The sequence below is a fragment of the Polypterus senegalus genome, chromosome 13 (assembly GCF_016835505.1).
Source record: "Polypterus senegalus isolate Bchr_013 chromosome 13, ASM1683550v1, whole genome shotgun sequence".
In the NCBI taxonomy this organism is placed as follows: Eukaryota; Metazoa; Chordata; class Cladistia; order Polypteriformes; family Polypteridae; genus Polypterus; species Polypterus senegalus.
In genome coordinates, this window is record NC_053166.1 from 69,800,681 (window position 1) to 69,823,253 (window position 22,573).

Below are 22,573 nucleotides of genomic sequence, written 5' to 3' on the forward strand. Positions count from 1 at the left end.
GAGAACTACAGTTGGTGAGGTGATGGCTTTGCTGATGAAGCACTATTTGGATATCATCTTGTGAATGCTGTTTATGATGACTGGCATACAGTGGCGAAAATAAGTATTTGATCCCCTGCTGAATTTATAAGTTTGCAAAGTGAATTTTTATGGTAGTTTCATTTTAATGGAGAGAGAGAGAGAATATCAGATTGGTTGTGTGCCCATGTGGCAAATAGATTATGAGCAATCGATCAGTCAATCAATTACAGATACTCCTGATCTCAACTCGTTATGTGTATAAAGCACACCTGTCCACAGAATCAGTTTCTTCCATTGCAGCCTCTCCACCACCATGGGCAAGACCAAAGAGCTGTCAAAGGATGTCAGGGACAAGATTGTCCCCTTGCTCAAGAAGGCACATGTACAGGTCCATCTTAAGTATGCCAGTGAACATCCGGGCCTGTACATGTGCTTTCTTGAACAGGGGAACCTTGAGGGTGCTGCAAGATGTCAATCCATTACAACATAGTGTGTTATCAATGGTGTTCTTGGCGACTGTGGTTCCAACTGCCTTCAGATCAATTACAGGCTCCTCCCGTGTAATTTTGGGTTGATCCCTTACCTTTCTCATGATCATCCTCACCCCATGAGGCAAGATCTTGCATGCAGATCCAGACCACGGGCGATTGATGGTCATTTTATATTTCTACAATTTCCGAATAATCGCAGCAACAGTTGTCACCTCCTCACCAAGCTTCTTGCTGATGGTCTTGTAGCCCATTCCCACCTTGTGTAGGTCTACTATCTTGTCTCTGATGTCCTTTGAAAGCTCTTTGTTGTTGCTCATAGTAGTGGAGAGGTTGAAATGGAGGAAATTGATTCTGTGGACAGGTGTGCTTAATACACATAACAAGTTGAGATCAGGAATATCTGTGATTGATTGATTGTAATCTGTGTGCAACACGGGCATACAGCCAATCTGTGGGAGCCAGAATTCTGGCTGGGTTATAGGGGATCAAATACTTATTTATTTCAATGATATGCAAATCAATTTATAACTTTTATGTTAAGTGTTTTTTCTGGATTTTTGATTGATATTCTGTCTCTCTCCATTAAAATGAAACTACCAAAAAAATTACAGATTGTTCATCTCTTTGTAAGTGGGCAAACATACAAATTCAGCAGGGGATCAAATACTTATTTCCCCCACTGAAAGTTCCCGAGTGTTGTAAATGTCTTTAAAATGTAGCCTATTAATGCAGTCTTCAGTTTTGCAAATAACCAAAAATACAAATGACAGAATCTGATGAATTTGATTTTTTGTCTAAGCATATCATCAGCAGTGGTACCAGGCAAGATGGCCCTCTAGGGTAAGAAGACACTACTGTCACAGATTCAGTAAGATATAAAAAATTATGGATGTGTTGTGGTTTACTCGACACTTAATATAGTATCCCTGAACTTGGCCATATTTTCATTATATGATGTGAGAAGCACCTAGTGTATTAGTCAATTCTGATTGTTTCTCTGTCTGTCTTTTGTATGAAATAACTTAGCCCACCATGGACCAATTTTGTTGAAATTTGGCACACATATTTTTCAGAGATATTTGCAGAGACTGTTCAATTTTCATTGAGACATGCTGAACTCAAAACTCATTTCAAAATCTCCCATTGAAAAGCATAGGTGAATCGATAAAGTTGTCTATGTTACCATTTCAAATTTATCTTGAGAGCAGATGTACCAACTTGTATATTTTGTATATTTTCCTCTTTTACTCGTCTGGCAGCCACTGATGCCCAATGCAAGTGAGTCAGACACCGGGGAGGGCTACACGTAAACAAGTCATTTAGCAGTATCCTTCTCCTGCTGTTTTAGGTAAATTAACCATAAAAGTATATAAAACTGCTCCTCTAGAAATTAATGGAAAGGGAAAGAGATTATGTAAGCATATATAATATTAAATTGGCTGAACTAATATCATCTGCAGCTTATTATTGTAAAGAAATAATGTTATCAACCTGCTCCTAAGTTGAGTTTGAACAGATTAATTACACTAGAAAGGTACAGCTCCACTAAGTAATATAAACATACCATGAAAGAGAACTGCAGTTGACATGCTGAGGAGAGCATGCAACAAGAACCACACTGTGATATACAGTTTCTGTGGTGATGGAGAATTTGCTTTTGTCCCGAAGAGCAAGGACAAGGCAGGATTATAGTTTGCACCACACTACTGGTAAAACATATAACGGACTAAGCATGGGTTACGTTTTATCTATGCCAGAGGAGTTTGTTTTTCTTTCATATATCCTCATACTGGAATTAAAATCTTTAAAATAATTGCCACCCTTCATATTCACATTACATAGTTATGTTCCTGAAATATTCGTTTGGATGTTGTGTGAAAACTATATTATATACAATACATAGCAAAGCTATATGGGATACTGTAGTGTACCTGTTTGGACTAAATCCAGAGAAATAACGCTCCAGAGATGCTCAAAATGCAAGACTGGTGGCTGCTTTCTATGATTCAAAGCATAATATGTTATACGGTAAAATTGTTATTTGTAAATAGGGGAAGTTCACAATAAAATACAGATAGAAAGTACAGTACAATACTGGCAGCACAACCTCTTTGTATACAATGTATACAAAGTACTGGTAATTGTATAATAATAGTTATTTTTCTTTTGGTAATTTTAACATACTTCTCTATATTGGGCATACTTATAAAAATTATATGTTTAAGAAAACTGAAGAAAAGTTAGCCACAGACCCCCCAACAGTAAAACATCAATCCATACCATTGTTACATCACTTGACTTGTCATCTGCTGTGTATGAAAGCTGCTGACCCACCACATCTCACCTTAGGCTACATTTTTAAGTACATGACATTGTAAAGTACTGTTCAAAGGAATGTATTTAATATAGTCTACTAACACATGTATTTCCATTATATTATCACTGTTCTTTTGAATATGACTCACTGTGCCAAAAATGATTAATAAAAAATGTGATAACTAACTCTTAAGTGAAATAAATGAAAACTGTGAAATGCTTCAACTTTCCTATTAGTTAGTTGTCAAAAATGCTCCTGAATGTTACACCATGCATATACATTTTTAACTTGTTATATTATGTTGGAGTCAAAAGAAATGTAGCAGCAGATAACAGCAGATAAGAAGTAAGAAATGAAACTAAATCATTGGTGAATATAAGGAAAATAAAGAAACAACTTATTTAATGTTGGTCATATTCACAGAAGCTAACTTTAAGAAAATCTATTTTTTCCATTCTTAAAACAGTGAACATTAGTACATTATTTCTAACTAGATGTTCTGCACTATGTACTGTACAGTAGTTGGTGATATTCATGTCTGCTCTTACTATTTATATACTGTACATGTAAAAGTTCTGTCAGTTTATTTATTGTGGTTTAGAGAGTTGGACAGAATTTAAAGTACAGTATCATGTTTACATTAACAAATTGTTACTTTAAACAACTTGTACCCAAGCAGGTCTAGACTGGAGGTGGCTGGCAGAGAAGTTGGATATTCCTCAGTTCTGTACACAGCTTTGGAGACAGAAAAGCAAAAATCCTGCAGAGGATGTGCTGAATTCCTGGAAAGTGAGTCTGGGTGTTTCATTATGGTTGATAGGTGTTTTTATTCAGAAGAATGGGGTTATTCTGTCTTATAAACCATCTATTTTCTAACTTGCTTATCCAATTCATGTCCAGGTTTTGCATGTTATCCCAATATCACCACATGTTTTCTTCCACTTTTATTAGTAATTTTAGTGCAGTGCAAGAAGGTCACACCACAGACCTTGGCCACCAGTTGCACTGGGTGGTCTGACTGTGCCTCCCACCAGTGCAACTGGCAGCTTATGGGGGAGATGTGAGCCCTAGAAGAGTAGCATGTGGCTAATGCTCAAATGGGGGCTGGTTCTCTCCTGCTGAGCTCACACTGGGCACTTGCCAGGAAGGCCAAAGGAAAAACGAAGATGGGAGGCAGGGAAGATGGCTGAGCTCAACAGCCTGCAGATGCAGAGGGCCTGGCGGCAGAGACACAAGCCTGTGAAGAGTTGGCTATACCTATTGGTAGATGTCTTCTCTCTCTGCTAAAAGCCTTTTTGGGGTAAGCAGATGAGATGTCAGTTTTTAGAGAGAAACACTGAGGCTCGTGATTGTTTTAAAAGATAGACAGATTCTGTCTGGGATTTTAACCTTGTTTTTATTGGAATATCTACTGTTGGTTTTAACCTCTATGTGATAACGCCTGTTTTTAATGGGATTATTTATTTGTAAAAACACTTTAGGATTTTTGTATATATTTACTAACTGCAAGTCTGTTCACTTCTGAACTTTTTTGTGTAAATGTAACAACTGCAAACCTGTTGCTCATTGGATTTTTTTTGTGCATATGTAGACACAAACTTTTTTAATTGGTTTTGTCTGATATTGTCTGTATATCTAGTACGGCACTTACATTTTATTGTTTTACTAACTGTACCCCGTACCTGCGCCCACATAGTAAAGAAACAGGAAAAACTTTAAAAAGCAATAGACGTTGGCACTATATCTGATCATGTTCAGCTCTGACGGGAGAGCGTTCCCCGCGTGGGGAGAAAAGCATATGGCCATGATATCTCTGGCTATCAGCAGCTACCCTCTAAAACACATGGAGCTGTGATCTCTTTCTTAAAAATGTCAAATATTACTCCTTAACAATCTGTAGATGATAATGTCTGTTGAAAAATCAGGTATCGCAAGGTGCGCTCCAACACGTGGCGAGACGTTGACCAACTCGAACAGAGGCTGGTGAGTAAATGAGGAAGCCAAGCCCCACCCTGCCCACAGCCACTCTATTGGACTTGTATAAATACATGGGTACCGCAAGCAAACTATGGAGAAGTCGCAAAATCAACAGGAAAGTTCAAGCAAATTCTAGAAAACAACCAGATCTAAATCCGTTAAGTAATTCTCTTGTGAAAAGTGGACAGACATACAGACAGAAAGAGCTTGGAGCACGAACTTTTTAAAACTGTTTCTTAGCAAGCACCTATGGGCCAAGGGTAACCTACGTTCCAAATTCCAAGTCTCAAGTCTTCGTGGTTCGGGAGATTTCGTGATAAGTGAGTCAGTGGTATTTAGCTTTTATATTTATAGATTAGTATAGTTTTGAGATAAATGATTCACATCAGATAAGTCAGAAAATGTACTTGATTGCAATGTTTGGTGAAACCAATTTTGAGTGTGAGTAAGATCAGTACTAGTAATAGGTGTGTAAACATCAAAATGACCTCTGTATAAAGCTCCTGTTAAGCACAGTCTTTTAATTTCCTGATTGTTTACCCCAAATTTAGCAAATAATGCACCTGAAATTTGCTTGTAAAGAATTCTGATGCAGCTAACAATTTGCAAGTGGTAGCATAGGCTGAGGGATTTTACATATCATTGATAAACATTATAACATCATTCAGCTCTCTCTGGATCGGTTTGCAGCTGAGTGTGAAGCGACTGGGATGAGAATCCGCACCTCCAAATCCGAGAGCATGGTCCTCAGCCGGAAAAGGGTGGAGTGCCCTCTCAGGGTTGGGGGAGAGATCCTGCCCCAAGTGGAGGAGTTCAGGTATCTCGGGGTCTTGTTCACGAGTGAGGGAAGAATGGAGCGTGAGATCGACAGGAGGATCGGTGCGGCATCCGCAGTGATGCGGGCTCTGCATCGGTCTGTCGTGGTGAAAAAGGAGCTGAGCCGTAAGGCAAAGCTCTCAATTTACCAGTCGATCTACGCTCCTACCCTCACCTATGGTCATAAGCTATGGGTAGTGACCGAAAGAACGAGATCGCGAATACAAGCGGCTGAAATGAGTTTCCTCCGCAGGGTGTCTGGGCTTTCCCTTAAAGATAGGGTGAGAAGCTCAGTCATCCGGGAGGGGCTCAGAGTAGAGCCGCTGCTCCTCCGCATCGAGAGGAGTCAGATGAGGTGGTTCGGGCATCTGATCAGGATGCCTCCTGGACGCCTCCCTGGTGAGGTGTTCCGGGCACGTCCAACCGGGAGGAGGCCCCAGGGAAGACCCAGGACACGCTGGAGGGACTATGTCTCCGGCTGGCCTGGGAACGCTTTGGGATTCTCCCGGAAGAGCTGGAAGAAGTGGCCGGGAGAGGGAAGTCTGGGCCTCTCTGCTTAAGCTGCTGCCCCCGCGACCCGACCTCGGATAAGCGGAAGAGGATGGATGGATGGATGGATAACATCATTGTTAATTGTCAACATTTTTGTTGTATTATAAAACTTTGAATCGCACCCAGTGTCTAAATACAGATTGGAAAATTTGTTTGCCGAATATCCAAACTTAAGACATCCATATCATATTCCTACAATAAGACAGTAAAATAAACAGTTTCAGTCTGCCTTTACACATATTATAGAGTGTGGAATTGGTAGGTTACATTCATAAGGGATTCCATTTTAATTGATGAAAACCAATATATAAATTGAAATAGGTGTTATGTATGGAAAAAGCAGTTTTTTAGCAGAACTTTCCAATTCACAGTTCCCTCTGCATGGCATATGTCAGTGCCATCTTTTTCCTGTCTAAGAAACTTCCCCATTTTGTCGCGTTAGTCCACCCTACTACTCAGAGGTGCTGTTCATCTACACCAGTGCTTCCCAGACTCTGTGGCTGCAAGTTTTTGTTTCAACCATCTTCTGTTTTTAGCTGGAATCCTGGGCTAGATCAGTAAACTGTTATTTCCCAAGTTCTGTGTTTTGGTATTTAATATAGAAATTAGAAAACTAAGTTTGGTAAAATTATTATATATTTTTCGTTTTGCTCGCCAAACCCAGAGGCCTGCGCTATGCACCAGCCACTTCGCATCCCTGCCACTCGCATGTGTGGATTCACCAAACAACAAATCTTTTAAATCTCGCGGATACGCCTCTTCACTGGGAGGAAACACTGCTTTTCCCTGATGGCAACACGAATTAGACGATGTACAAGTCTCCGACTTAAAGTTTAAATCTGAACAATATATTCAATTTGTTTTCGCTGTTCCGTTATTTCACCGAGTAATAATTTCCATTTGTTTGCACTAATGCAATCTTTCCTATCATTTTTTTGAGACTTTTGAATTGTAGTACTGTCATTATCTCTAACCTGCTCTCCATGTGTATCACGCTAACGTTTTGAATTTTTTATGACGTTCTACTTTGTCATCTACTCTTTGTCTTTTATTTCCAGCCCCGGGCGTGATTAAATCTCTTGGCACAAATTCTCATCTCGTGAGACTAGAAAGTATCTCTCAGAAAAAGTCATGTCTCGTCCCAGGCTAAAAAGTCTTGTCTCGTCCCAGGATTTTTTTATTATAATAGAGAGATGTATTAAAATGTACCAAGCATTTATATTGGAAAAATGTATTTTTTTTCTTTTTAACAATATTTTCATCTTGATTTTCATTCCACTTTTCCAGGTGTTCTAATTGTTTAATTAATCCATTATTTACTAAATGGATTATCTGTTCTGCTTGTTTTTAATTGTCATTAATAAGATACAATGAATGGGGAAAACTGCACAGAGAAAGGGCAAAATATAATGCAATCAAGCATTTAAATCAATAGCAAAAGCAGAAATGTTTCTAAATGTCTTATAAATGTAAAAATCATGCTGCTGTGCTTTTCTGAATGTAGAATAACAGAAAAAATATCAATTACTTAAATGAGATCAGTATTATCAGTGTTGTCACCAATTATGAATCTGGTTTGAATAAAAACCTGCAGCCACAGGACCGAGCTTAGAAAGCACTGATCTACACCACTCATCTGTTGAAGACCTTCATTTGCATACAACGGCATACCTCAAACAGACTTCTGTAAGGGCTGCACAGAATGATAGCATAGCGTACTTGGTACCATATTATTATGGATGAACTAAAAAAAACAGGTCGGCTAAATTTCTTTTTTTCTATGACGTCACCAAATTTCAGATTTATCAAAGCATTTTTTTAGATTTTGGGGTATTTAGTTTTTTTTAATCAGAATGTCCTTTTTTAGTGGATACCTATTGCCCTAGATGTACCATCTTGCCAAATTTCAGCTTTTTAACTAAATGGGAAATAGTGTTCTTTTTGATGTGTAAGTGAATGAATCAGTCAATTTTGCATTGTATTAAGTACTGTATGTATAGATTAGCAGTAGTAGCAGCAGTATTACAATGTGTACAGAGTACAGTGAAATTTTGTTAAAAACAGAAAAGTTTCTTTTAATGTTTCTAGTGATATGGTTTGGTAAAATGAATGCTTTATTAAGCCAGCCATTCATGAAATTATTGAAGTTGTAAATACTGTACTTTCACACCAAAAGCGCTAGTAGTAAAATAATGTCTTAGCTGTCCATTGACTTTATTTCATTCTTGAAAAAAAAAAACAGAAGGTCCCAAAATATTAGTCATATGCAAAAAAAGTACTCTGTTTTAGTCAAGCAGACAGCAATATTTAACAGATTTTGCCTAAGAACTACATATTTGTTATTAAGTTAAACCACATCCTTTGATAATACAGTCAGTTTACTGTTTAGTTTTTGCAGTTATTTAATCCTTAGTTTGACAGAAAAAAGGCTTTATAAATTCTCAACATTTGGAAGTTTTTTGCACTGCAGATATTAATTGGCAAGTGAGAACTAAGAGAGTAAGAACTCAATATAATGAGTAAATTAAAACATTATACTCATTATTCAGAATTTGCTGTAAAATATCTTACCATACAGCAGCAGCAATGTGATCAACTAAATATTTATATTTAACATTCATGAGAGATAAGTTCTATACAGTCATTTTACAGCTCCTACTGCACATACGTTTAGTATGGAAGTGTCTTTTCCTAGAGTCTTTATTTTCATGTTGAAGGAAAGGTACAGACACATGTTTTTATTCCACTCACTGCTGCTAGGATGTTCCTTAGCTCCATGACCCTGACCTGGATCAAATGAGTTAAAAATCGACAGATGTGTGGATGTGTAGTCTGATATTTTATAGAACTGTATTTCAATGTGAAGGAACGGGAAATGTGTGCTACTAGCATCAGATTAACAGAAAATAACTTTTTGTCTGTTGCTTTGTTGCAAAGCACCATTTATTACTGTGTATTACCCCCTGTTTATCAGTGCTTTTAGAATATTTAGGGCTATATTATTACCATGAGCAACTTGAGATCTGCTATATTAATCTGAAGAGTACTTTATAATATACATGAATGTCAAACTTCTTTGAGTCATTCTTTTCCCTGGTCTTCTTTTCTGTTGCAGAATAAAATTAGCGAAGCCACAGTAGGGAAGCTCTTCGATTACATGATCAGTATGAAACGTGAGGATTTGGCAGACCTTCTTTAAAGGTGATAGTTTCTGGAAGAAACTTGAATTTTTCACATACGCAGAAGGCTTTCATATCTGGTGATGAACTCCAAGCTAACATCTGCTTTCCAATGTCAGACTTGAACAGTTGTGGGGCCCAGTACAGAATTCCCTTTCCTGTGTGATCTGAAACTAGTAAAATAACCCTGGAATGCATGAGAGGTAACAAGAACTTTACAGTCACTGGGGCTATCAGTTTCAGCAGGAGAATCAAGAAATGCAATCTTGTCATGTATTAAGTAGAAAATTACAGTAAGTATGTTTACTGTGTACTGAATTAATACTAAAAAAGCATTATATGCTTATATTTGCATTTACTGTTGAATATTTCCAGATTGACCAGTCTGTGAGGTACATATCATGGATCATGAATCCTTAAATGTATGGTTATGATTATACAAAGGGGCTGGTGTTTTAAATACAATTTTTGGTTTGAGAATACAATGAGAATGTTTATTCTTTTCCCTATGTATTTAGAATATTGTCTTGTACTATGGGGCGGCACAGAGGTGCAGTGGGTAGCGCTGCTGCCTCACAGTTAGGAGACCCGGATTTGCTTCCCAGGTCCTCCCTGCATGGAGTTTGCATGTTCTCCCCATGTCTGCGTGGGTTTCCTCCCACAATTCAAAGACATGCAGGTTAGGTGCATTGGCAGATTCTAAATTGTCCCTAGTGTGTGCTTGGTGTGTGTATGTGTGTGCACGCCCTGCGGTGGGCTGGAGCCCTGCCCGGGGTTTGTTTCCTGCCTTAAGCCCTGTGTTGGCTGGGGTTGGCTCCAGCAGACCCCCGTGACCCTGTAGTTAGGATATAGCGGGTTGGATGATGGATGGATGGTATTATACTATTTATGATGATCTCGTCCTTCTTTCAAAGGTAAAAGAAAATGTCATATTCTGCAGAAGTGCAATAGTTTTTCCATTGTTTTAATGTAAAAACATCCATTTTCAATTCTGGTTATCCCAGATGTTTAGTCACATTAGAGATTGAGCTTTCCTGGGACAATCAACAGGAAGAATATTAAAAAAAGTTATTTTTTAGAACACTAAGCTAGCAAGCCAACCACTATTATATTAAACTAATGTGAGAAACAAATTTCGAAAAGGGTACTTGATTTGGGTTTAGGATCGAGAGACAGTTCCAAAGAAAGTCTTGAGAAGTGGATATGGCTTTGCAGTTTGTCTTTCATATAAGTTCACAGTTTAGAGTCTGACATATTTTGTGATTCAGTTTCCAACAACAAAGGTAAGATTTCTTTGATACCTCTAAAAACAATATCCTCTAATCCTTTCATTTTAAATATACACTTAATGTTCAATTAAAGCATGTTGGCATTTTCCCTGTCTTTAACTGAGGATATCTGCCATTCTTCATATGTATAGCTGAATAAAAAAACTTTACAAAAAGCATCTTTCTGATTTGATAAAGGACACTCTTCCTACTCTGCATGTCAAAGTGTTTTCAAAGTCTGTCATAAGAACTTTAACTTTACATATCATGCAATCAACAGGTCAATTAACTCTGCCGCAGCAATGCAGAATTGCAAATCTCTTCTAGGTCTTTATCTATTATAAAGTTAACAAGTTCAGAAATGTACACATTCAAGTACAATATTTTTAGAGATTTAATTAGCTTTTTTGAAAGTCAAAGCATTAAAATATTTGATTTGTGTAATCAAAGATTCAGGTATTGTTTATTAAATATTTGTAACTAGCAGCGTGTGGTCTTCGGGACAAAAAACAACACAAAGACTCCCTAGCAGTTTTATTATATTGGTGAACTTGCAGCGGCGTCAGTGAAGTGGGCCAGGACAGGTCGTTTCTTGTCCAAGACGGACGTGTAGTCAAGTGCAGATGTGGCACAATTTGAGTGGGAGAGGCTGGACCCTGTCTCAGGCAAACGTATGGCAGCTCGCTGAGTGAACGTACAACCTGCATGTACCACAAAGCTGAGTTTGCCTGCTTGGGTTGAATGAGAAGTAAAATTGCTTGCAAGTGCCAAAAAAATGTAAAGGTGCATGCCTGTGCCATCTCACCAAGTGCAAATCACACTAGAAGGAGAATATTCTGTAGTATTCACACCAACTTCCGTGGCTGTGGTTGAGCGTGAGCAGAACAGGCTGCTCCATACACACACAAACACACACACAGGTCTTTAATTTATAAAAGTCTAATAAACTAAGTCTTATTCATAAATAATTGATGCCAGAATGTATTGGTTGAGTACATTAAATACTGCATATGTTTTAATAGCATTTTACAATATCATTTAGGTAAAAATGTCAGGTCATTACGGTGCTTTGCCGGTAAATTACAGTGTCACTGAAAATTTGAAGATAATGCCACTATGAGATTGTTTTAGTGAAATGTAAATACTTAGTACATGTTTATTCGCTGTATGCATAAAAGCTTACAGAGCCATGCTGAAATACTGTCTTTTGTCTTCCATTGATTCCCTAGGTAAGTTGAGTACAATGTTTTATTGTAATAGTTACAATGATCATTTAACTTTATCTGGACAAAATCAGGCAGTAGGAGCAGTGTACTTGTGTTGCAAAGGCCAAAATGAGCTGTTGATGTGGAGATGAAACGTTTCTGGTATTTTAATCGTTTGTACTGGTGATCTGTTTTACTGTCAGTAGCAAGTATTGGACATGCAAAAGAGGAAATATACAAGTTAAAATAACGTCTGTCAGGGTAAATATGAAAGAATAAATTAGCCATTAGCTGATGTCACACTGAATGTGTCTCTATTTAAAGAAAGACAATTTTGAAAGTTCACCAATGCATTTTAAAAAAAAAGTTTATCAGATCTCAGAAATGTTTACAGAATGCTCTATTTGAGATACCTCAATGAAAATTTAACATCTATAACCAATTTCCATGAAGATTAAGTCTACTTGTTGTCCTTCAAATTTATTGAAATTGGGTTAAGCCTATAACAAAACAAATAGACTCCCATATACCTTAAAAATGCCCAGTGAGGGCTTTGGTGGGTGGACTGCCAGACCCTGGCTTATCACAAAAGAGCAAATACAGGATCTTTATGAATAAATGATTATCACAAAATGCTCTGTGGCACAAAAAGCTTAAAGGAGCACAAAAGCCACAGAAGGAGTCGCCTTCAAATACTAGGGATTTCAGAGGCAAACAAGTCCTAATACACAATTCACAAAAATTATCAAAAACCACATACACCAAAGTCCAGCAAATGTATAATCAGAAAGAAGTAATAAATTGTCAGAGAATTCATCAACACCAGCACATTCAATGAACTGCAAGGGATTATCTATTTCCTCAGCAACAGTTTCCTTGACGATAATGAACGGGTATCCTTGCCTCTTGGGAAGCCATTCACAAAATACAAAAAAAAAATGATTAAACATACATAGAAACATAGAAACTAAATAACCAACATTACTGAAGAAGAGTACATAAACATACAAATAAAACATTAAAATAATTTGCAAGTGAAAAGTATTTGGAATCATTCAAGTCATTAATTAGATAGATAGATACTTTATTAATCCCAAGGGGAAATTCACATAATCCAGCAGCAGTATACTGATACAAAAAAAAAATTATTAATTTAAAATGATTAAATAATTAGGTGCATATGTCATATTTGGAGCTGAATTTCCACAACAGGTTGAGAAAAAATTGCAGTGTTTGTTTCACAGCAATGTATACATCTGTCTAGTAAATGAAAAATAAATCCTTCTCAATGAATAAACACAGTAATTAGGCTGAAAAGCAGCGGAGTCAGAGATGGCATACAAAATGTTTTAAGATCAAATCTGTGTGCACTCACCACTGTGCAATCGAATTATGGGATGTTACCTGGGACTAGGTTGTAATAAAAAAAAGTTAATTTATTTAGAAGGAAAACATTTCAGAAGGTGCTAAACAGTTCCTATTGATTTAGTAAAGAGGTACAAAAGCTCAATCACATTATAAGAACCCTGCAGATCTTTCCTCTCTGAATTCAAACGGTTAGATGCTGTATTTTTAAGTGTTCATCCATTTGCTACTGAAAAGTAATTTTATAGTAAAGTGTCTGCTGAATAAAAATACACAAAACATAAATATTGATGAATACTTCCAAGATAAATACTCAATACACAAGTATATTTCTTTCACTGGCATGAAATACACAACTGTATGACAGATGTGGGACAGTTAAAATAGGCCAACATAAAGCATACATATTTAAATCAATCATCGATTTGAGCTCGTATGGATAAGACAAACACACACACTGGCACTCGATCTAAATGTGCAGATACATGAACTTACTATTATTATCCAGGATATATGAAATTATACATGTACTTATATATGAACTTAGTATTATATTCAGAATGTAAATTATTTGGTATAGCGGTAGATTTCATTAATTGTGTGTTGACAATAAAAAAACATGGCAGAATCTGTGGGCTTACCAGGGGAAAAAAAAAGATTAATTTACTGGTACTTTGTCTGTTATAACTGACCATGAACAATTCCCAGAGGTTTATTTTCTCCAGAGATGCTGCCAACTGCAGTTTTTATTTTCTTCTCCTCCATTTTCTTCTCCTCCATAGTTCAATAATAATGTTTCTGGAGAGATAGTGCTAGGTTCCATGTATGTTATTTAGTTTGGAATTGCTTTGTTTTACTGTGTGTTTAAATACATCTGTATCTTTATGTATTTGCATTATTTACAGTAATTTGTAAAGTGTTATTTGCATTTTACCTGTGGAATTGTAACAGCGCTCTGAGCATGCACTCAGTAAGGAGCGCTGTATAAAATAAACTGAATTAAAATTATAATTTCAGTCCTGAAACAAACTACAAATAAAAAGAACAGAACTGTTCACAGTGGCAAAAAATGGAGAAAATTGTATGTGAAATTTAACAAATGTGTTTTACTTTCTAGGTCATTTCTTACATTTAAATCACATCACAGGAAAAAAATAATGTTTGAAGAGCAACAAAGCTAAAATGTTTTTTTTTTACATTATTAAAGAGATATGGCTTATTAATGGCATTTTTTGATACATTAAGGTGAAAACTTATGATAGTTTGCATAAAACGGATAGGCTTAATGATGTATATTTATTTTGTCAGAAATTGTTTTTTTTGTTAACTAATATAGCAGCAGTCTGAGCAAAGTCCACCGCAGACATCATTTTGATCAGCAAATGTCTTCAACTGATCCTAGAGAGTTTCTACAAGCTCTTGGGCCAGCTTAGCAGGGATCTCCCACTGTGGAAGACATCCATGAGGCATTCTCATCCGATGGCCAAACTATCCCTCCTTCTGCCTATCAGTCCGGAGAACTGTCAGCTTTCATCCAGGGTCTTCCCAGATCCCCAAATTCCCTACCCTGTCACAGAAGTCATGTACCCAAATTTCCTTTACAGTACTGCATAATTATAACCCTGGTCTCATTTTTTTTCTTATTATCTAAATTCAATGACTATAGGTTGCTAAACTTGATCATGCCCACGTATCTGTTTCCAGTTTCAAAATTGCATTGCTCCATTATCATAAAATGTTATTTTCCTGGAGAGGACTATTAGAAATTGTGAAGTTCAGATTCTCATTCAGAGTGTGCTAGACTGACTACCAACTACTCCACTGAAGAGCAGAAGCCAACAGGGCATCATCATCATCATCAAAGAGTTTTCCTAACTAGGAAAATCTTGCAGCATCTGGGTTTCTCTGCATTTTCATCAAGATTTCATCCACCACTACAGCAGTTAATAATTTTTGCCATAATATCAGTCACAAAAATACTGTGATCACAATATAAACAGATGCTTTCCACACTACTTCCCTGTGAAGAGTGCATTCATTGGGATTAAGATGGGACCTTTCCTTTGGCCAATTCAGAGCTGTTGTTTCCTTGCTGTAGTCACTAAATTAAATCTGGAACTAAACTGAATGGAGCACTGATTTCTTAACTTTTAAGGGTTTCCTTGTCATTGTTATCTGCCTAGGAGTTCTGGAGTTGACTCCATGTGATAACAGGTTCTGACTTCATTTTTGGCCCTACTTCAGGTTGTTTTCTCCACAATTCTATGAAGGGCTGATAGGTGTAAATTTTCCTTTTTAGAACATAAAGTTACATTGAGATGCCCCTCACATCCACTGCTACAAATTTCCAAGTATAGTGTACCCAGAACGAAGCTTCACCTTCAGGATACAGGAAAAGTAAGAAAGAAAGAACACCCTTCAGCGGGTTCCAGAAGTCTGCTTGCCAACCCAATGTACAGTAGTGCATTGAACTGCTGATACCTTTATGTCGCCGTGATCTTTTAATGTTGCCATGGCCTAATTCATCTAAATATGTCCTGGTATTTTTCTCAGACACCCACACTCTCTGCCTTGTAACTGGGGAGCACATGGGACTGCTCCAGAAGACTACATTAAAATGTTCTTCATTGACTATATTTCATCATTTAGTACAACCTGGGCTTCAGTTCTTACCTTTGCAATTAGATTTTGGACTTCCTGATGATAAGACCACAGACAATGCTGCAGTCCAACATAATGCAGATCACTGGAGCACTCCAGGCATGAGCACTAAGCCCACTTCAGCTCACTTTGCTCAGTCATGACTGTATTGCGATGTAAAGCTTCAAAAGCATTATCAGGTTTGCCAATGAAATGACAGTAAATGACTTCATCAACAATGATGATGAGACAAAGTACAGACTGGAAGTGGAGGAGCTAGTAGACTTGTGCAAGTGCAATAGCCTGTCTCTCAATGCTGTTAAAGCTAAAGCCAAAATTGTTGACTTCAGGAAGACCCACCCTACTCACACTCCATTTTACATCAAGATTACTGTGGTAGATAAAGCAAAAAGTACCAAATTCCTTGATGTGCACTTGGCAGAGGACTTGACGGGGTCTATCAATACCTCCTCCTTGACCAAGAACGATGAGTAGTGACTCCACTTTCTGCACTAGCTTAAGAAGACAAGCCTTCCATGCCATATCCTCGCTATATTCTATAGTGGCACTGTTGAGAGTGTCCTGACCAGTTGCATCACTGTTTAGTATGGGAACTGTAATGCATCCGGTCCATACAATGGATAGTGTGCATTGCTGAGATCATTATCAGGACTTTTGTCCCTTCCGTCATGAGCATGTTCACAAAGTGCACCTTTCTGTAATGCCTCCAGCATTGTAGGGGGTTTCCCTCCCACCTCTCCCACAATCTTCCATCAGGAAGTAGGTATCAGTCTGCAGACCAACACTGCCGGACTGAAAAACAGCTTCTTCCCACAGGGTCCAGAAAATAGTATTACCCCTATCCTTGCATTGGCACCCTTATCACAGGCAAATACCTAATTACTGTTCTGTTCTGCATTCATTGTCCATTGTGCATCACCTATCATCATTGAATGCTGTTTGTCAATATGATGTTGGTTTGTACAGATGTTGTTTCCTCTTATACATTCCCTTATGTAAAATTAATCACCCCTCTGTATAGGGCGGAGTGGTGGCTCTGAGGCTAAGGATCTGTACTGGCAATCGGAAGGTTGCCGGTTTGAATCCCGTAAATGCCAAAAAGGGCTCTGCTCTGTTGGGCCCTTGAACAAGGCCCTTAACCTGTAATTGCTGAGCGCTTTGAGTAGTGAGAAAAGCGCTAAATAAATGCAAAGAATTATTATTAGTTATACTGTCATTGCCTAAATATTGCACTGTGGTCATAGAAACATTATTTCGTATTACTGTATAATGTGTATGTAGCTATGGTATGACAGTAAAGCCCACTTGACTTGACTTAACTTTCTGACACTACCCAGAATTCATCCATCCATCCATCCATTATCCAACCCACTATATCCTAACCACAGGGTCACGGGGGTCTGCTGGAGCCAATCCCAGCCAACACAGGGCGCAAGACAGGAAACAAACCCGGGGCAGTGGCGCCAGCCCACCGCAGAGCACACACAAACACCAAGCACATACTAAGGACAATTTAGAATCACCAATGCATCTAACCTGCATGTCTTTGGACTGTGGGAGGAAACCCGAGCACCCAGAGGAAACCCATGCAGACACGGGGAGAACATGCAAACTCCACACAGGGAGGACCTGGGAGGTGAACCCAGATCTCCTAACTGCGAGGCAGCTGTGCTACCCACTGCGCCACCGTGCCGCCCTCTGCCTATCTAGTGTCTGTAAATTCTGCTTGTGTATGTGTGAGTGTTTTCTCCGAGAGGTGTAGTTTCCTAAAGCATTCCAAAGATGTGCCTTTTAGTGTTAATGAGCGTCTGTGAAAGAGTCCTGACATCTCACTCCAGGATGTTTCCTACAATACCTGGGACCTCATGTATAACGCCGTGCGTAGAACTCGCACTATAACATGGCGTAAGCACAAAAGCCAAAATGTGCTTACGCACAGAAAAATCCAGATGCAGGAATCTGTGCGTACTCCAACTTCCACGTTCTTCCGCTACATAAATCCCGATCAGCGTGAAAAGTAACGCTTGTGCACGCGCTTTATATTGTTACAAGTTAATTACAATCAGATGTATTACACTAATAAACAATATGCGGTTAGTTTCGGTGTATTTATAAAGCCGCGTCAGGAAAATAATGTGTAACCACACAGGAACAGTAGCACTGCTTTGACGCTGGGTGCCGCCAGTCTGCAAAACCGAGCGGATAACTTGCGTACGACAAGGCATGAGGTACCGTGGAAAAGTGTGTGGCTTTACGCCAAGTGTAGGTTTTATACATCGCGATTTGAACGTGGAAAAGTTCTTACGCAACATTTCTGTGTGTACGCACCGTTTATACATGAGGCCCCTGGACACTAATATTTTTATGTTATGCAATGCTGTATATAGTAAATATTTAAAAGAGACTAGTTAGGGACATCCTAAACACATTAGATGAGTACATCCAATAATGTAATCACTATGCATTTACACATACTCAAACACATAAAAATTTGAAATAACATCATATTCTCCCTTAATTATATGTTCATGGTCACAGGGGTCCACAGCCTATCTCAACAACACTGTGTACAAGACAGAAACATGGCATCAATCCATCACACTGCGACCAAGTAACCTAACTTGCACATTTTTGGAGTACCTGAAAGAATATCTAGAAAGAATGTACTAGCAGCAGTGCCACCCATAATTTGACGTTAAACATATTAATGTATCAGTATGGTCATGCTGCACTATTAGGTCTAATTACCATCAAATAAATACAATAAGAAAAGCAGGCTGAATATCAAGTATATGTTCTGAATTAACAGACCTCAAACTATTGACACACAATTTTTGTCTGCCAGCAAAAGTTCACAACAGAAAAAGGGAGTACTGTAGATACAGAAGATGTGCAAGGCAGCTCTAAAATTATAAACTGATGATACTAGGATAGGATGTGGTTGACCACCACCTTGTACTTAACAAAAAGAAAATGACTAGGTTAGTGCAACTATTGTAATGCATTGACATATGAGAAGACTACATCAGGTAGAAATAAAAACAGCAGTTATTTAAGAAATCATGATAGAAGTAGCCCTGTGGTGTGCTGGCACCCTGCCCGCCCCCTGCCCCGTGCTGGCCGGGACCGACTCCAGCAGACCCCTATGACCCTGTAGTCAGGATATAGCGGGCTGGACAATGGATGGATGGATGGATGGATGGATGATAGAAGTAAAAATGGCAAAGAATTATGAAAATCTGGACAGAAACAATAAAGATAAGAGTTATTAAAATGTCAAAAAGCCATATATGAGTATATGAAAGTTGGGAGAGGCAGAAAATGTATGGAAATTTGAAGAGAAATAAAACATACAAAAGCTGAAATCCAGTATTTTTGCAGCTAGTTGTTCACTTGATTTCACAGAAAGTTTGAATTTATTAACATCAAATCTATAAACTGTAATAAAGATGAATGGGGACAATATACATAAGTTAAAATTGGGTTTCATGGTCTTATTGTATGCTCATGGCTCTAAAAAACTGATGACTGGAATATAATAGTTGGATTTTTAAAACTGATAAATTTGATCCAAATACTATGAGGTATTGGTAGTTTCATGCATTGCTTTTTGCAGTTATAAGGCAGAAGGTGACAGACCAGGGCTTTCTCCAGTACTCCTGTCACATTAGGCTATCATCCCAATCTGTCAATCAGAGGTTCCTTCGGTGGATTTCCTTGTCATCTTACTGCTGCATTTTGTTGGGGACAGGCAATCCCTCTCAACATTTCTCTGCCAAAATGGATGCAGTTTTATAGACATATGCACATAAGCGTCAGGCTGTTACTGTGTCCATAGTGATGCAATCTAGACAAGCCACTTCTGTCACCGACACCAGAATTCATATTCTTAGACCCAAACTTGTACTCACATGGAATTCACTTTTGAATAATTCTTTACCTGGTTATTATCCTTACAAAGATCTTTCAAGAGTAATACTATAATAGCACAAGACTGGTCAGCATATTTTAAGGCTAACTGGGTCACAACATCCTGAAAAGGTCATGATCCAAGGAAAATATCCATTTCAAACAATAACTAGGTATGCACCATTGTTTTCTTAATAACTTTTCACCCCTCCATAATTATTCTTAAAAACAGCAAACCAAGCCTTTGCAAAAGTACTATTCCCAAAGAAATAAATCCAGAGTTTTTAATGACTACAAAAAGCTTTAAATTGTTGCTGAACAGTGGAGTTGAGTAGAGCAGCATTCACTGCATGAAAGCCCAATGATGGCCTCTCACATTTCTCCAACCACACCCCCCTTTACACTTCAAAAGTGGTTGGGCTTGATTTCAGCTTCACTAAATGATGGGCTTTGAAAAAAAATGCCCTCAGTTCAACTTAGCATTGTGTGCTGGCTGTCTTCAAAGTCTAATGGACATTTGCCACATGACAAAGAGAACTCCAAAGGTCAAAGGTATTAATGAGGTTTTTACATGACCAGCATTCTGGGCTGTCTAAGAATTGGACTGTAAACATGTAGAAAATGCATAGCCATAACAATTCAACCAAGAACAGTCAATTTAAATGTGCATGCACTGCAATTGCTTATTTACCTAAAGTTACTAATAGCCCAGGATGGCTTTAACTACATGCTGTTAACTGATTATTTCTCATTCTTTACAGTGGGAGATGTTGGTGGGGGTCAGGCAATGCTTTGATTTTGTAGCAGATTACATTCAGTGGTGAGTGAAAGTGTCTTGATGGACTGGTGTTCAACTATGGACTGTTTTTTTACTTTAGCTCTGATGCTGCCAGCTCCACATTTGACTCCTTTAGACAATGAATTAAGCAGATTTATTAAATGGACAAAAATAAACAAAATTAGAACAGTGAAACACAAATTAAATTTCCAAAGATAAAGTCAATATAAAGTCACATTCCAGTTTACACTGGCAATAAGAGACATCTACTCAGAATATAGTATGGAGAATTTTGCTCCACTGTAATTGGGCAGCATGGATTATAATATTTAGTACGCTAAAAAAAAATTTAACTCTGGCCCACCCCCATAAACCTGTGCTGAAGTTAAGCTGATTTGTTAAATTCATAAATTAGTGAATCCTAGATTAGCGTAAAGATTTTTTTGTTTGTGTGTGTCCCACTGTACGGTATACCTTACATACAGAATAGTGCTTGTATAAGCTGTGATTTGACTGACAAAAATGCATGCTCTCTTGTTTTCTCTTGAACATGCTTAACTTTTTTAAATGCTCTTGTCTAATTAGGCCTACTTTAGACCTTTTCAGTTCCATGATGCCACAGGAGCCAGGGGAGTCACAAAAAGCTCAGGACTTAGGATCAATGGAAGAAGAACAAATTTGTACAATAGAAGAAATAGAAGACACCAGTATACCCCCTGCAAAAGAAGATGAGGAAATTGACAGCACTATCCCCCCTGCAACAGAAGATGAAAAAGAAGGCAACAGTAGCATCCCTGCAACAGAAGACAAAAAAGAAGACACCAGTATTCCCCCTGCAATAGAAGATGAAGTAGAAGACATCAGTATTCCCTCCGAAGCAGATCAACCAGTGGCCATCAAAAGTAAAGTCCTCCTCTTTTACAAATGTTAAGATAGCTATTAACTTTAGCCATCACCTGGTTTTCTCCTTTCCAGGCACTACATGTCAACTAACTTGTGAAAAGAAATGCTTCCAATTTAATTTAGTGTTTTTTTAATATGAGACAATATTCCTTTTGTTTGGTTATTTTTGACACTCTAGAACAGGTTCCATTTTTACTTTGCCCTTGCTTCCTCTGCTCAGTGCCTACATTTGAATGTCTACCTCAGTATTAATTGGCAGTACCCATCCATCTCTAAACAAATTAAATGTTAGAGACTGTCTTCAAAATTCTTGAGCTGCAGACATTAAAAAATTCTGGCCAAGTAGATAAGCAAGTTTCTGAAAAAGATCAGATTCAAAGATATTTTTGGAGAAAACTTTTTAAAATTCATTATGAATGTCCACAGAGATGTGAAGTAAGCCCACAGTAAAGCAACTGCCAATAATGTAAGAGGCAGCAGTCTACAACAGACCGCCATAATAGATGTGACACACACATTGCTATAAGAAGAATGGAAAAACATAATTGCAGATTTTTAAAATACCTTTCTTTTCAGCATCAGACAGTGTTAATGACGACACAATTCCAACACCCAGTATTCCAGTTACACCCACCAAAGCAGTTATTCCTGTTAAGATATACCCGACCCAGCAGGAGCTGCACAGGGAGCTTCTTCTTACGCATAGGAGGTAGGATTCTGGGGAAGGTGTGTTTGTGCCCAAGGGAGTGTCAAAGGAGTGACATCACATTGTTAAATTGCTACATACATTCTGTAAAATTGCATTGTATTTTAGTCACAAAGTTTATTTTATATTGAAAAACTGGAAGTGAGCTCAGTTTCAAAGTGTTTTACAAAGCAATTAATAGCATTACAAAGAAAAGTTAACAAAATGAGCAGGGGTCCTCAATCACAGTCCTGGGGGGCCGCAGTGGCCGAAGGTTTTTTAATTAGCAGTTCTTGCCAATATTTTAATTTCATGGCTTGTTAGTGCTTTAACTCTGCTATGTCAGGTAATTATATTTTCTTCCCCTTTCTAAGGATATCATCCAAATGATTTAAAGTTTAAAACGGATGAGTAATTCTCTGTCCTTCACTTTTTTCTCTTCACTA

General features: G+C 38.0%; 1 protein-coding gene across 7 annotated transcripts in view; it reads left to right on the forward strand.

The window, feature by feature from the left end:
- Positions 1 to 22,103, forward strand: part of LOC120542172 — a 42,415-nt gene extending 20,312 nt beyond the window's left edge. For 5 of the 7 annotated variants that reach the window (XM_039774424.1, XM_039774422.1, XM_039774426.1 and 2 more), the window contains 2 exons: positions 3,506 to 3,618; positions 9,290 to 9,833. In XM_039774424.1, the coding sequence (XP_039630358.1) occupies positions 3,506 to 3,618; positions 9,290 to 9,373 (197 nt within the window). In that variant the 3' untranslated portion in view covers positions 9,374 to 9,833. Of the gene's footprint in view, positions 1 to 3,505; positions 3,619 to 9,289; positions 9,834 to 20,522; positions 20,582 to 21,124; positions 21,442 to 22,018 lie in introns of those variants that run through there. The other 2 variants (XR_005636165.1, XM_039774421.1) reach the window with 2 other exon arrangements.
- Positions 22,104 to 22,573: the final 470 nt, after the last annotated feature.